Source organism: Sphaeramia orbicularis, chromosome 7 (genome assembly GCF_902148855.1).
Source record: "Sphaeramia orbicularis chromosome 7, fSphaOr1.1, whole genome shotgun sequence".
In the NCBI taxonomy this organism is placed as follows: domain Eukaryota; kingdom Metazoa; phylum Chordata; class Actinopteri; order Kurtiformes; family Apogonidae; genus Sphaeramia; species Sphaeramia orbicularis.
The window spans coordinates 46,647,707-46,661,050 of record NC_043963.1 but is presented as its reverse complement, the minus strand read 5'-3'; the positions used below and the strand labels follow the sequence as shown (position 1 = coordinate 46,661,050).

General features: G+C 38.2%; 1 protein-coding gene across 2 annotated transcripts in view; it reads right to left on the bottom strand.

Moving 5' to 3' along the window:
• Positions 1-276: 276 nt before the first annotated feature.
• The window catches only part of LOC115423105 (histone-lysine N-methyltransferase SUV39H1), a 13,962-nt gene continuing 894 nt past the window's right edge, over positions 277-13,344 (bottom strand). Inside the window, exons 2-6 of one of the 2 annotated variants that reach the window (XM_030139828.1) lie at positions 12,327-12,472; positions 8,726-9,385; positions 6,498-6,644; positions 1,958-2,087; positions 277-828 (exon numbers count right to left, since the gene is read on the bottom strand). In XM_030139828.1, the coding sequence (XP_029995688.1) occupies positions 695-828; positions 1,958-2,087; positions 6,498-6,644; positions 8,726-9,385; positions 12,327-12,472 (1,217 nt within the window). In that variant the 3' untranslated portion in view covers positions 277-694. Of the gene's footprint in view, positions 829-1,957; positions 2,088-6,148; positions 6,265-6,497; positions 6,645-8,725; positions 9,386-12,326; positions 12,473-13,344 lie in introns of those variants that run through there. The other variant, XM_030139829.1, reaches the window with a different exon arrangement.

The window sequence follows — 13,344 nt, the reverse complement described above, 5'->3', positions numbered from 1 at the left end:
AGTTATATACAATTTAACTCTCATCTGGATTCCTTTTCAGTATAGTTTTACTATAGTTTCTGTTGGCCATGACAGTACGTCAGTGTGACACTTGAAGGAACACAAGCATTAAAGCGATGAGTCCACCTGCACTGAAAAGCTGCATGTGTCAGAGTGACGCAGGAAGTGGCTCTGTGGAGTTCTTATCCTGTCACCTGGTTCACTAACCCTACAGACGTCAACTGTGTTCAGTTAGAACCATGGGCACTGTTATACATGAACTTACAGAGCACAGGGTTTTTTATTGTAGTTCATTCTTGTACTGCTCTGACAGCGAGTTAAGTAACTTATCTACATGGTCTATCCATCTAGTCTTATTTTTCAGTTTTACTTGGACGGAGAAACACAAACAATTCATCAATGATAAGTAGTGAAATAGTTCACTGAATTCAACTGATGCAAGGTCACAGACTCACTGCAGCTCTGAGCCTTGCTAACATACATGGATAAAAGATTTGATACTCTGGGTTGTGGTTTCAGCCACAGGGAAGAGTTTGTCATGTTCACATCTAAAAAACACACACACAAAAAAAAAAACTGTTGACGGCTTTAGACTTTTGGAAAATAAAAGAAAATTTAAAAAAAATAATATAAAAATCTGTACAGCATCTTTACAATGGCGGATGGGGAACGTAGTGTTCCAGGCGGTCTCCGATCAGAACAGGTATTTTCGACATGTGTCCGATCCACAGCGACACTCCACTCGGATCCTCTTCTTTGGAGAGCTGGGGAGTCCTGCTAAACTGAAACTGGAGTCCATTTTGGTACTTTCTGTGTCCACTGGATCGACTAGAAACAAAAACAAAGTTTGACAGCGATCAGTTCAAAGAACAGTATTAACAGATCACCTTCAAGAATGGACCCAAAACCCCAAAAAGCAGTACAGGATGAAATGTGCCCATGAAGACCACTGTTAGTCGCAGTAGCAGCTGCGTCAGTCAAAGGAAATGAAGATTAAACTGGGTGACAAATTAAAGGAAAATTAAATAATGAATGGATACGTTCAATAAAGCAGCAACGTTTGGGCTACCTCTCCATCAGTGATTCTCAACTGGTGGGTCTCAAACCCCTTTTCTGTGGGTCACAGACCTTTGTCTGGGCAGAAAATAATGTTAAGAAACAAATCCAGTGCTTTATTTTTATGGAGCTGAGCACTGCCCACTCACACTCCCCAACAGTAGGTGGCAGTACTGCACTGTAATGTTAATTAACACTAGACATTTCAGAGAATAAAAGACTCAAAAGTTTCTATTTATATCACGTGAAACTCAGGTCTGACAACGACTACATCAGATATGGTTTACCTACACTGAGCACAAAAACTTCTGTGTATTTAACTGTTCAATAAGTGACTGAATGCACTTTTCATTTTTAACTGAGTGCACATTTTTTAATTTTGTATGTATGTACTTAATTTAGTGTTAAAGGAAATATTGGTGTCAGTCGCAGAGAGGACCCTGGAGAAGATTCTCTCCATCCTGGAGAACTCCCAGCATCCTCTGCACAGGACTGTGATCAGGCAGAGGAGTGTGTTCAGCTCCAAGATGCTCTGTCTCGCTAATAAATAAATGTTTTACTTACAGGACAGCAGTCAGAAAAACTAATGGATTTGATTGTGTTTGCCTCTGCCAAGGAGGTTTTGTTTTTGCCGGCGTTAGTTCGTCTGTCTGTCCATGTGCAAGATAACTCAAATAGTTATGGACGGATTTGGATGAAATTTTCAGGAAATGTTGATACTGGCACAAGGAACAAATGATGGAATTTTGGTGGTGATCGGGGGGGGGGGGGGGGGGGGGCACACTGATCTGCCTTGGTGGAGGTCTGTGCTCTCCGAGTGCTTTTCTAGTTTTAATAATTGGATGTATCTCTTCTGCTGATGACTAAAGAAAGACAGTTTGCAAAAATGACGTAGACTTACGGTGCATCTTGTAGTCAAAGGTGAGCTCCTCCCCTGCTCGAATGGCCCGCGTTGAAAATAAGGCAATTCTTGGGAGCCTCTCATCAATGTTGTCGATGAACACATTGTACACCTGTAGGTTGGGGTCACACTGCAACACACACACAAAAAAACAACAAAAACAGCCATGTCATTTCAACAATACAATGCAAGTAATGATCAAAGACTGTGAAATTCTCCTTGTAGTCAGAGAAGTAAGTGTATGAACTCCTACAGAGGAACTCATAACAATATAAATAATTAAATGTAATAGCTATAAATAAATGTAAATAGTTTTCATATTACAAAATTATTTAAATACAAAAACAGAATTAAAATGATATACAATAGCTGACAAATACTAAACAAAAGACAAAGGATTTTGTGTTACAGAGCATTTGATAAAGTCAGTATTATACTGTTGGTTCTGATTCTTTCAGAGTAACACACAACCAAACACACAACAGAGGCAGACCTTACATATCCCAGAGGAAAAAAAAGAGCATAGAGACAGACACATCCATCAAAGTCATGAATAAATCTATAGAGAAATCTAGTAATGTAAGATACAATTACACTTCTGATTAACATTATAAAGGTTTCCAAATAATCTTATCTTTTAAGTTGAATTTAATCAAGAAAATAGAAGGGCTGATGGTGGATAACTGATGGTGTTCCATTTGTTTAAAAAAAAATCACAATGAGTGGTTTTAACTAATGATAATGTAGATTAACGACTCTAAAGCTGGGATAGTTGACTTTAACTTCAGGAGACATTCAGTTGTTATTTAAAAATGACTATGGGAGGAGGTTCATAAAAGGTAGTTCAGAGCCCTGATTAAAGTGTTTTAATTTTGAAAACCCTCCAGTTATACTGCACAGATACACACTGTGGTGCCCAAACACTCAATGTCCCACTAACGTCTTAGTCAAAGTATAGTTGTGAACAGAGTCTTAACCATGTCACAGATGCACATACATTTTGGGATGAACTTCGAGTGTTGTTAAGGTTACCAGGCCCAGAAAAAATGAAACTAACAGAACAAACTATAGTTTATAATATACACATGTGAGAAGGGCTCTGTTCAAAACACACGACAGAGCCAGACCCTGAACTAACAACGTCTAAAAGCAGAAGTACCACGACAGACAGATCAGCCCAACTCTGTGAGAAAAGGTGAGTACAACTGGTAATGCCAACATTACTGTTGTTTCTTCATTTATGAACTAATTATTGTCAGTGTCTGACTTTCGGTGTAACAGTGAATCAAGTAACTTCTTAAGGGTCAAACTCGTTGGTACTGAAAAACATAAATATAATTTCCACAGATATGTCTGACATCAGATCAGCTCCGTAAACAAGTTGGTAAGAGCCGACAGCTGGTCTGTGCATGACTGTGTTAAATACAGGAACAGAAACTGGTCTGTGCAAAACAGTGGTGGAAGGTGAAATTATTTTTTGGTGGAGTACAGTATTCAGTTTTCATCTGCACTAACCACATAACACCACTAGGATACACCAAAGCACATGCACCACTATTTACCTCCGCCACGGAGGTTATGTTTTTACCAGGGTTTGTTTGTTTGTCTGTCCGTTAGTGTGCAACATAACTCAAAAAGTTATGGACAGATTTGGATGAAATTTTCAGGGTTTGTTGGAAATGGGATAAGGAAGAAATGATTAAATTTTGGTGGTGATCGGGGGTGGGGGGGCCCACGGGGGGGGCCACTGATCAGCCTTGGCGGAGGTCTGCGCTCTCCGAGTGCTTCTAGTTTAAAATTCATTCATTCATTCATTTTCTGAACCCGCTTTATCCTCACTAGGGACACGGGGGTCACTTGGGGCCTATCCCAGCTACTTACGGGCAAAGGCGGGGTACACCCTGGACATTTCACCAGTTCATGGCAGAGCTGACATAGAGACAAACAATCACTCTCACATTCACACCTGTGGGCAATTTAGATCAACCAATTAACCTATCAGTGCATGTGTTTGGATGGTGGGAGGAAGCCGGAGTACCCGGAGAGAACCCACGCAGACACAGGGAGAATATGCAAACTCCACACAGAAGGATCCCACCCCTGTCAACTGGTGTTGGAATTGAACCCAGGACCTTCTTGCTGTGAGGTATGAGTGCTGACCACTGCACCACCGTGTCGCCCACTATTTTATTATATTAACTACTATTTTAAAATATTAACTAAAATTAAAATATGAATACACAGGATGTGTTTTCAGTCAGGTATGTTTCATATGTAAATTTCATCCATGCACATTTATCTATGACTCTATTGTTAAAGTCAGGCATGTCCCTGACAAGTGTCTGTTCCACTGATAATACGGACAATGTATTTAGACCAGGGGTGAAGGTAGTACAAGTAGATCACATCACATTAAAAAAACAGTAGTTTGCTTAAGGGCTGAAAGGCAGTGTTGTTACTGCTACTGCCAGGAATCAAACCCCAGTCTCCTGCATTGAAGTCAGTAGTATTATGTCCTCACCTATCTGCTTTGTCATTTTGTCTTGGTCATTTTAAATGTAGCTCAAAAGCTGAAAAAGTGTGTTCATCCCTGGTTTATATGATCTTGTAACATCGCATTTCTGAGGAATGTGTTGATTCTTTATGGGATGTGACGTTTACGCCTATAACACATCACTTGACTGTTCACTAAACGACAGATAACATTTTTAAACGACACTTGAATTCAGATTATACACGGGCTGTATCATGTTTAACGTATTTTGTAAAATTATTTTATGTGATTCCTGTCGTCGTCTTCTTCATGTGAGACAGGTGGGGTGGTGCCCTAGCGCCCTCTGTTGACGGGCCACCACTGGTGCATACCATGATTCAATTCATATTCTGACAACACTTTAAAGCACAACTGCACCTTTACAACTACTGATCCATCGTACTATTGAACACCTCAACAGTGACGTGCATACGCTTAACATACAGGACGATTCTGTAGGAAACACTTACAAAGCTGTGATACAAAGACAGAAATGCTGAAAACTATGTACTACATCATCCAGTCACAAACAGACTAAACTGGCAAGCTTTACATAGTGAAAAACAGGATTAATTTTAATTAGCTGAAGTTTTCAACTGATCTTTCACTGAACTTGTGTTATCTTGAGTCAAACAGACAACCCAAAAAACATCCCAATGCCCTCTTCTAAACATACTGCTCCCAGGATCCCCCTTCAATATACTAATGTACACTTAACCATAAATTTAGATGACGGCACGGGAAAACTAATCACAATTTTGAGTCAGGCATCGTTTTCAACATTCAAAAACTTTAATCAAATTACTGTATTTTATCTATCGCCCCGGCCTAAACAAAAAACTGGAATAAAACAAAAAGTAGCATTCAGGAACAAATATCAAAGAACAGGGTATGAACAATATTTGAATGATATCTAGTATTTTAAACTGCTCACATTATATCCTTTAATTGACTGACATGGACATTAACCAAGCTTCTCTGAATCATACCAGAAAGGACAAAGGACAAAGGAAGACCCGTGGCATCAGGGTAATTCTGTCAGTGTCCCTGACCACGGTGCTCATAAAGATCTGGAGTTAATCCCCAGGCGCCTTCGATGGCAGCACACTGTTCCTAATGTGTGCTATGTCTTAATGCTAATCGCTAATGCTAATTACATTGTAAAATGCAGAGACCGAATTTCCCTAATAAAACAAGTTAACCCTTTAGCCCCTGACGTGTCTGGTGAGCATTTTGAATGGATGATTTATTTTAAATATTCAGAGAAAAAATCAACTAAACCTCAAAAAGAACATTTTCAAAACGTGCTGATAGAATAGACCTTGCACTTTCCATTGACATCTGAGCATGCTTAGTGCACCCCCGACACCTGTGCAATGGGGGGCAAAACACAGAGCAGAGACTGAAATCAACTCACTATAAAAATAGATGGTTTGGGCTTTTTTTCTTTACACTGTTTTTATTGTTCTTTTTGTTTTTACTGTTTGCAGTGTTGTCCTGAGTTTTCTTTATTTTTCTACTGTGTTTTTACCAGGTTTTAACCGTGTAACTGCTTTCTGGAGTTCAACCAGGAACCGAAAAGCAGCTGGACTGATTTAGAAAAAAAACTGCCCCTAAACAAAAACTACTGGGGCAACATTCAAATAGTTGTTGTCGTTCAGTGTGTTCCAGTTCACGGTCCACATCCTAAGTCTCTTATTGCTGTACATTCTGAGTGCCTTTTTTAGTAACAACCTGTCAAACTTCAATGCATCAGATCTTGAAAGTAGGATTCCTGAAGAAAAGGAACACAAGCACATACTCACATCAGCTTTTATGACACTGAAACAAACACAAACTCACAGCAGCACGTTTCATTGAAATAATGTCTCAGGGGTTAAAGGGTTAACCTTTAACCTCTAACAATATTCAGGGAAAAAAACTGATGCACTTCCTCTGTACGGGAATCACTACTGCACTAATCCATTCATTATGTTGCTTGCATTACTAGTTGTTTGAGGGACTCACGCTGTGGTTGACAAAGTGGGAGATGTTGCCTTGGTAGGCTGCATCCACTGTGTACACGTCCTCTACATAGTCCAGGTCAAACAAATATGTTGAGCCTTGGCGGTCGTACACGGCACCCCGCCTCTCTGCTTCTTCTGTGGTGATGATCTGAAGGAAATATGGAAAAAAGGAAGGTAAAGGAACAAGAAGTGAGCCTCTTCTTTAACATTCTGTTTAAAATGCTGAGAATGAATCTGAAAACAATTATAAATATTTATCCACTCTCCGAAGGGGAGGCAAGGGGTATTGTTTTTGGTTTGGCTTGTTTGTCCGATTGTTAACACTCCAGCAGCAAAATTATAGGTTGAATTCATACCAAATTGGGTTTATAGATTACCAGTGACCTAGAATAGATGTGGTTACATTTTGGAAAAAGTAGGTCAAAGTTTAAATTTTTAATTAATTAATAATAATTAATTTCAATTTACTTCAAACTTGGCACATATGTAGAGGCAACTGATATGCTGACATCAGCGCACACGTAGACATGATGACATCAGCTGGATCCATGCTAAAATAAGCTAAAATACATGCCAGGGGTGGGGTTTGTTGTGCCTGGCACCACCACTTGTTTTCAGTTTGAAATGTATGCATTTATTTAGAAGGACAGAGAATTAATTTCCAACACTATTTATCAGTCAGCTTCATCGTAGTTCACTGGTGAGTACTTAATACTCAGAAAAGTAAATCACATCATCCGTTTTGAACTATGTGCCTCATGCAACAAATCAGATGCAAACAAATGTTCTTATTTTTGTTCATATCCTACATATTCTATCTTTTAATACCCATAGATTTCTGAGATTTACCAGTGTTTTCATATTTTTGCTCTTACTCCAGATAAGTGGTCAAGTGCTTTCTCACCAAGATAAGAGAAAAACATCAGAGCACAGGAAACATGATTTGAATTTCACAAACACAGAAACACATAATACAATTTAAGGCGGGTTATTTTACATTTTAGAGGAATTTCTATGATTGATAATTTAATTTGTGGTTGAAAAATATCAGATCAATGTCAAGTGGAGCATCTGACTGGACACCTTTATATCAGAAAAAACGACAACAAAAATAAATAATTAAAGAAAATGACATCCTTATGGCATAGGGGAAATAAATGTTTTTCCCTTAAACTTCTTATCCATCAGCTCTGTTTTTGTCTTGATGGCCCATAAATGAATAACAAGTGTGGGATCCACTGAGTCCTTTCAGATTTTTTGGAAGAGAGAATTTTAAATTCTGAGTATAATAGACATTAAGAGAGTCTTCATTTCAGACACTGATGAAGCTGTACTCCATGTGTTGGTCTGTTTGTTTACCTATGCTCATAAATTAACTACAGAGCACGTCAGAGACTATTTTTACATCAAACCACCTTCTTCTTATCTGTGTAACTGTGTGCCCCAGTGTTGACACGGCCTTCACAGCATCACTTGTTTCCATCACTTGCTGTGTTTTTGCTGTTCCTGTAAAACCAGTACAGACACTAAAGCTGACATTTTCCTTTGTTTGATTAGAATTTAAAGTATTCTGATTTCACTGCCGCTAAAGTTCTTTTTCTTACTAGTATTTTTTGGTGCCGTCTGTGAAATTACTGAATCTAAAGTCAGCTGTTTGCACACGGCACAACGTCTGCCCTATTATGGTGTTTAGAGGGCGTCACATATCATTATCCTCATAGCATAATTACCTGAGTCATACACAAATGGACAAAAGTATTGGGACATGTTGAATTCAGGTGTTTCTTTTCTAACAAGGGTCTGGGATACAAAACAATAATGACAAATGTCACAATATAGTTTTATATTGTGATAAATATCATAATGATTATTAATATTGATGTTTATATGTCAAATCAGCATGGACAGGACATCTTACAGCTGTAGCCTTGATGTGTCCCAATATTTGTGTTCATTTGTGTATGAGTTAGGCAATTACGCTATGAAGCTAACATAGTACTAATAGGCCACGCCCAACCCATTTATGATCATGTAAAAATGTTCATTCTGGAAACCTGTATAAGAGCAGATTTGGATCCGGAGTTGATTCCTTTTATTTTTTTCTTGAAAATGTAAGACAAATTTAAGAGAATGTTGCTGCATGAGGCCCATTGTCTTGTGAACAAAGAAAAGGTTGGAACTGAAGCAATGACAAAGCGCGAGTGCTGTTGAGGTGAAGGAGGGTCTCACCTCTCCCACGTACTCCATGACAAATGTGTTCTTCCTGATGTGCTGCAGAGTGCGGACACCCCATCCACGGCCGTTCTCCGTCTTAAAGATGCACAAATCAAACTGGATCCCCTGCTGCACTACTCTGTTGGGGCAGTCGGGACCACAGCGGCACTGAGCATTACATTCATATATGGGCTGACCCGGCCGGATCTTGACCTGCCTTCGGTCGTTGTAGGCCATGCGGTGCGAGGAGGCACCTGGACAACAGCCACTGATTGGCTCCTCTAGACAGTCTACACACTCGCAGCCCACAGCCATCTCATCTAACACAATACCCGGGCCCACTTTGTAGTTATTGATGTAGGTGAAGTTTTTCGGTGGGCCCTCGAGGTCCACTTCATTGACAACAAAGATACGACCCGGGTGGTTGCGAGTCGTGTTTAAATGTTCCATCCAGCGCTGAAGACTCTGACGGAGTTGAGCCTTCTGGACCAGCAACGAGGACACTTCCTTATCCAGTTTTTTAGGGATACTGCGTCTCCTGTGACGCCTCAGCTCCTTCTCCAGGTCTACATGAAACAGCTTTATCAGTTTGGGGCATTTCAGGTTCCTCTTGGGTTCCCAGGTGTTTTCTGATGCTGCAAAGCCCCTCCATTTAACCAGGTAGAACTCGTCGTCCTGAAACACACAACATCCTGAATTTCATGGCAAACAAACACTGATTTTGTTCAAAACCAACACAGACACTTCAAAGCATCGAGAATTCGTAATAGAATCCTGAATATTCTAACATCAAAATGATACCAGGAAAAAAAAAATTAGTTTTCTCCCTCCATTATAAATACAAACGCAAAAATACAGCATCTAAAGTACATGTGTAGGGGGTCTAAATGTGGAGGTCAGAAGATCTGATGCAGCACTTGCTACAGCACCCTTTTTATATAATTAAAAATACCCTTTTTTGCTTATTTTACATCATTGGTACAGCACAAATGTGAAAAAAATGTATACAATAAACATACAGTGCAGTCCATTACCTACTGGTGAAGAGCAATTATTAAATGGCAAGGAGCATTGGAACGCAATAAAAATTGCACAGAGTGGATTTCACAAAACTGTAATCTGTTAAGACATAAAAATGATGTTGAAATGGAGATGAAATATGACATTTGAGTTGGTTTTATTCAGCTGTGCTTATGCAGATGAATGGAGAATTTATCCATTATGACTATTATGCAAAATTATTGTGACTTGCCACAGTAATCACAGTAAGGGGATGATGTAATAACTGTGACAGGTGTCTGGGTTCATATGGTTTCTTTTCACTTCAGAGTACACTGATTTGGTTTTCTTTGGAATTCCCTCTCATCTGATTTAGATTCCTCAAATGAGCTCATGATAAACATAGACAGACTTTATTTGTCATTCCACATTTTGCATTTCATCAAAAATGAAATTTCAATGCAGTTGGCTCAGGAGGCAGCAGTAATAAATAAAACAGGCACTATATATACAGGATAGAATAAATATGCATAGAAAAACTATGTGTTAAGTATTAAAAACTATGTTTCTCTGATCAAAGACTACTTTCAGTAGTGAGTCTTACAGTTATATTACACACTGGAGCAGTCCTGTGTAGGTGAGGGTGGGTGTGTGAGGGAAAAAGGGTGATACTATGTTGAGTTCAGCAGTGTTATGGCATGTGGAATGATATGAACCATTGTAATAACCATACTGTGGTTATCATAATGTCACTCACTGTGTACCCTCTGAGTAGGACTCATTTGTCTACTTCACAGGTCCATGTCAGTCTATATCATTTCTAATCAACATTGGTATCTGAGGTGCATTCACTTTTGTTACAATCATTTTCACAAATCACAATTATATATTTGTTTTGTTTTATAGAGCAACAGTTTTGTTTGTAAAAACAAATCAGAGAATGTATAATACATTTCAATCCTGCACCTCTAACACATGGGCTTGAGAGGTGGAAGTGAAATAATTCCCCAAAATGCAAAAAGTGTACACAGTTTTGTGAGGTACTGGATAACAGAATGAATGCATCTGAAAATTTTGACAAAATAACACGGCCCTCTTCAGTCACTTGTGCCTTATCTAAATGGGTTGATTTTTAAAACGGACATTTACTTTGTAGGGATATCTGAACAGAGTATCAGGGTGGAGCCGTGCTGTGTTGGCTGTAACAGGGCTGACAAGACATTCAGGGACTGATTATCAGACAGATTAACAGTTTGACGGACTTTCTGAGTGTTATCATGGGTCCTCGGTTTACAGTCCGGTAAATAAATAAATAAATAAATAAAACAGTGCGATTAGTCAATTATCAACCACTGAACAGATAAATGGTTCATTTTCTTTCAGGGGCCACATTCAGACAAATTTGATCTCCAGTAAACCGAACCAGTAAAACAATAGCATAATAGCCTATAAATAATGACAACTCCAAATTTTTCTCTTTTAGTGCAAAAAAACATAACATTAAATTATGAAAATATTTACATTTACAAACTATCCTTTCAAATAAAAAGATGTGAATAACCTGATAAAACTGACATTTCTCAAAAAAAAAAAAAAAAAAAAAAAAAAAGCAATATTAACAATATTACGCTTTAACTTATCATTTATACATGTGCATTACCAGGTTTCCTACAGGTTTCTACAATTAAATTTAAATCTTTTTAAGACCTTTTTAAGATTATAACTTTTTTAAGATAACTTAGAACAGAATTTAATGCCCATTTCACAGCCGATTTCACAGACATACTGGCAACAATTTGTGACTCCTAGTATTCAGGGAAATGTATTTATTTACTTCAACACCTTGATTCCCACCGTTCTGAGTCATTTCTTACCAGGGGCTGCAATGTTGGAACGGGTGGAACTGGGTCGACTAATGTTAATTTCTTTGCAGCTTGGACATTTAACAGACACATTTAAACACAAGCAAACAAGTTTATGTCAACATAACTTAACCCATATCAAATTTAATGTCTTTAAAGACTTTTTTTGAGGTATTAAATGCAGATTTGTAAATTTGAGACTTTTAAGACTTTTTAAAACCCCACGGGAACCCTGATAACAGATCGGCTCTTCAAAGGCACAAATCATTTAGAAACAGGCATTAAATTGTAAAATTGCACCTAATTTTCTTTAGATATTTCAGGTTAATATTTATTCAGGTTATTCACATTTTATTGTTAAAGGATGTTTTTTTTAATGAAAATATAACATTTTTTTTGCATGAAAACAAAGACAAAAATTTGGAATGGTCATTATTTATAGGCACAAAGTAATATTATTATTTTCACATTAAACCAAGAAGAAAATTTGCAGTCATTGTTTACAGGTTATTATGCTTAATAGTATTTTACTTGAGATCATATCGGTCTGTATGAGGAACCTGAACTGAAACAAGTTCAACAGGCTGGTATTGGCCCATAGGCCGCATGTTTGACATCCGTTACAGATAATTTGAAGGCACAGTGTAGCTTAGTCTGTTAACACGTAAACGTTAATTACCACTTCGAGCTGATTAAAATGCACATTCAAAGACACAGTGATCTGCATCAGTCATTCCCATCCATTGTCTGTTTACCTTGGTCTTCTTGTAGTCACAGAGGAACTCCACTTCGTACTCATTTACTTTGGCTCTGCTCACGCCAAGCTCTTCACAGTGGAGGCCCTCTAAGCGACACAGTGCTTCCAACTTCTCCCAAGACACCTTACAAGGCACACTGCAATCTAAAAACAACATCTCCATTTATTATTAGCAACTGCAACATACCTGTAAAGCTACATCAGACTATATTTAAAGACATATAGAGGTGTGAGTAGGCCACACACACCCAGGCAACAAATTAAAATATAGCCCCAGAGTCAGAACATCTGCAAAGGGATAACAGGAGCCAATGATTCTGTGGGGTTTTTTTTTCTCATTCAAACACATATTACACCAAGGCTAAAATAAACTGAACAGTACCCTAAAACATTTATATAACTGACAGTGGTTTGAAGTAATTAACTGCATATGCAGCAGTGCTGGACTTCTGTACAAATTAAAATATAAGGCTTTATACTTTACAGTGCTTCCTTTATTTAATGCAGCTTTAAACTCTTGCTCCACAACATCTCAGTAGTTACCGAATACTTTTCACTAGATGTGTGTGACAGCTTTTAATCCTGTCCTGTGAAAATTGTGTATTTTAAAATGTGATAACTGTGAATGTTTGTGATAAACTAAGGGATAGAGTGTTTCCTTTCTGAGTGGAGTTTAAAATTCTCGTCATTGTTAAACTAAATACACAACCCCTCATGGATTCCATGGAAAATGTATCATCACAAAAGAAAACAGATCGGTTTCCTGGGTTGATGAAATATGAAATGTGTGGATACCAGAGCAAAGAGGTATTGTAAGCATATGATCATCTTACAGAATCCGATGCATTCTGTAGATTACGCATTTAAAGTAGTTTAAATCAGCTGATATTGAGATGAGTATTAATGATAGGTTAGTTTACCATGCGTACGCCTACTGAAACCAATCTTGATTTCTTTCCTGTTTCTTGGGAGCTGCAATACAATAGCTGACATTGCACCAGTGTCAAAAATCAGCA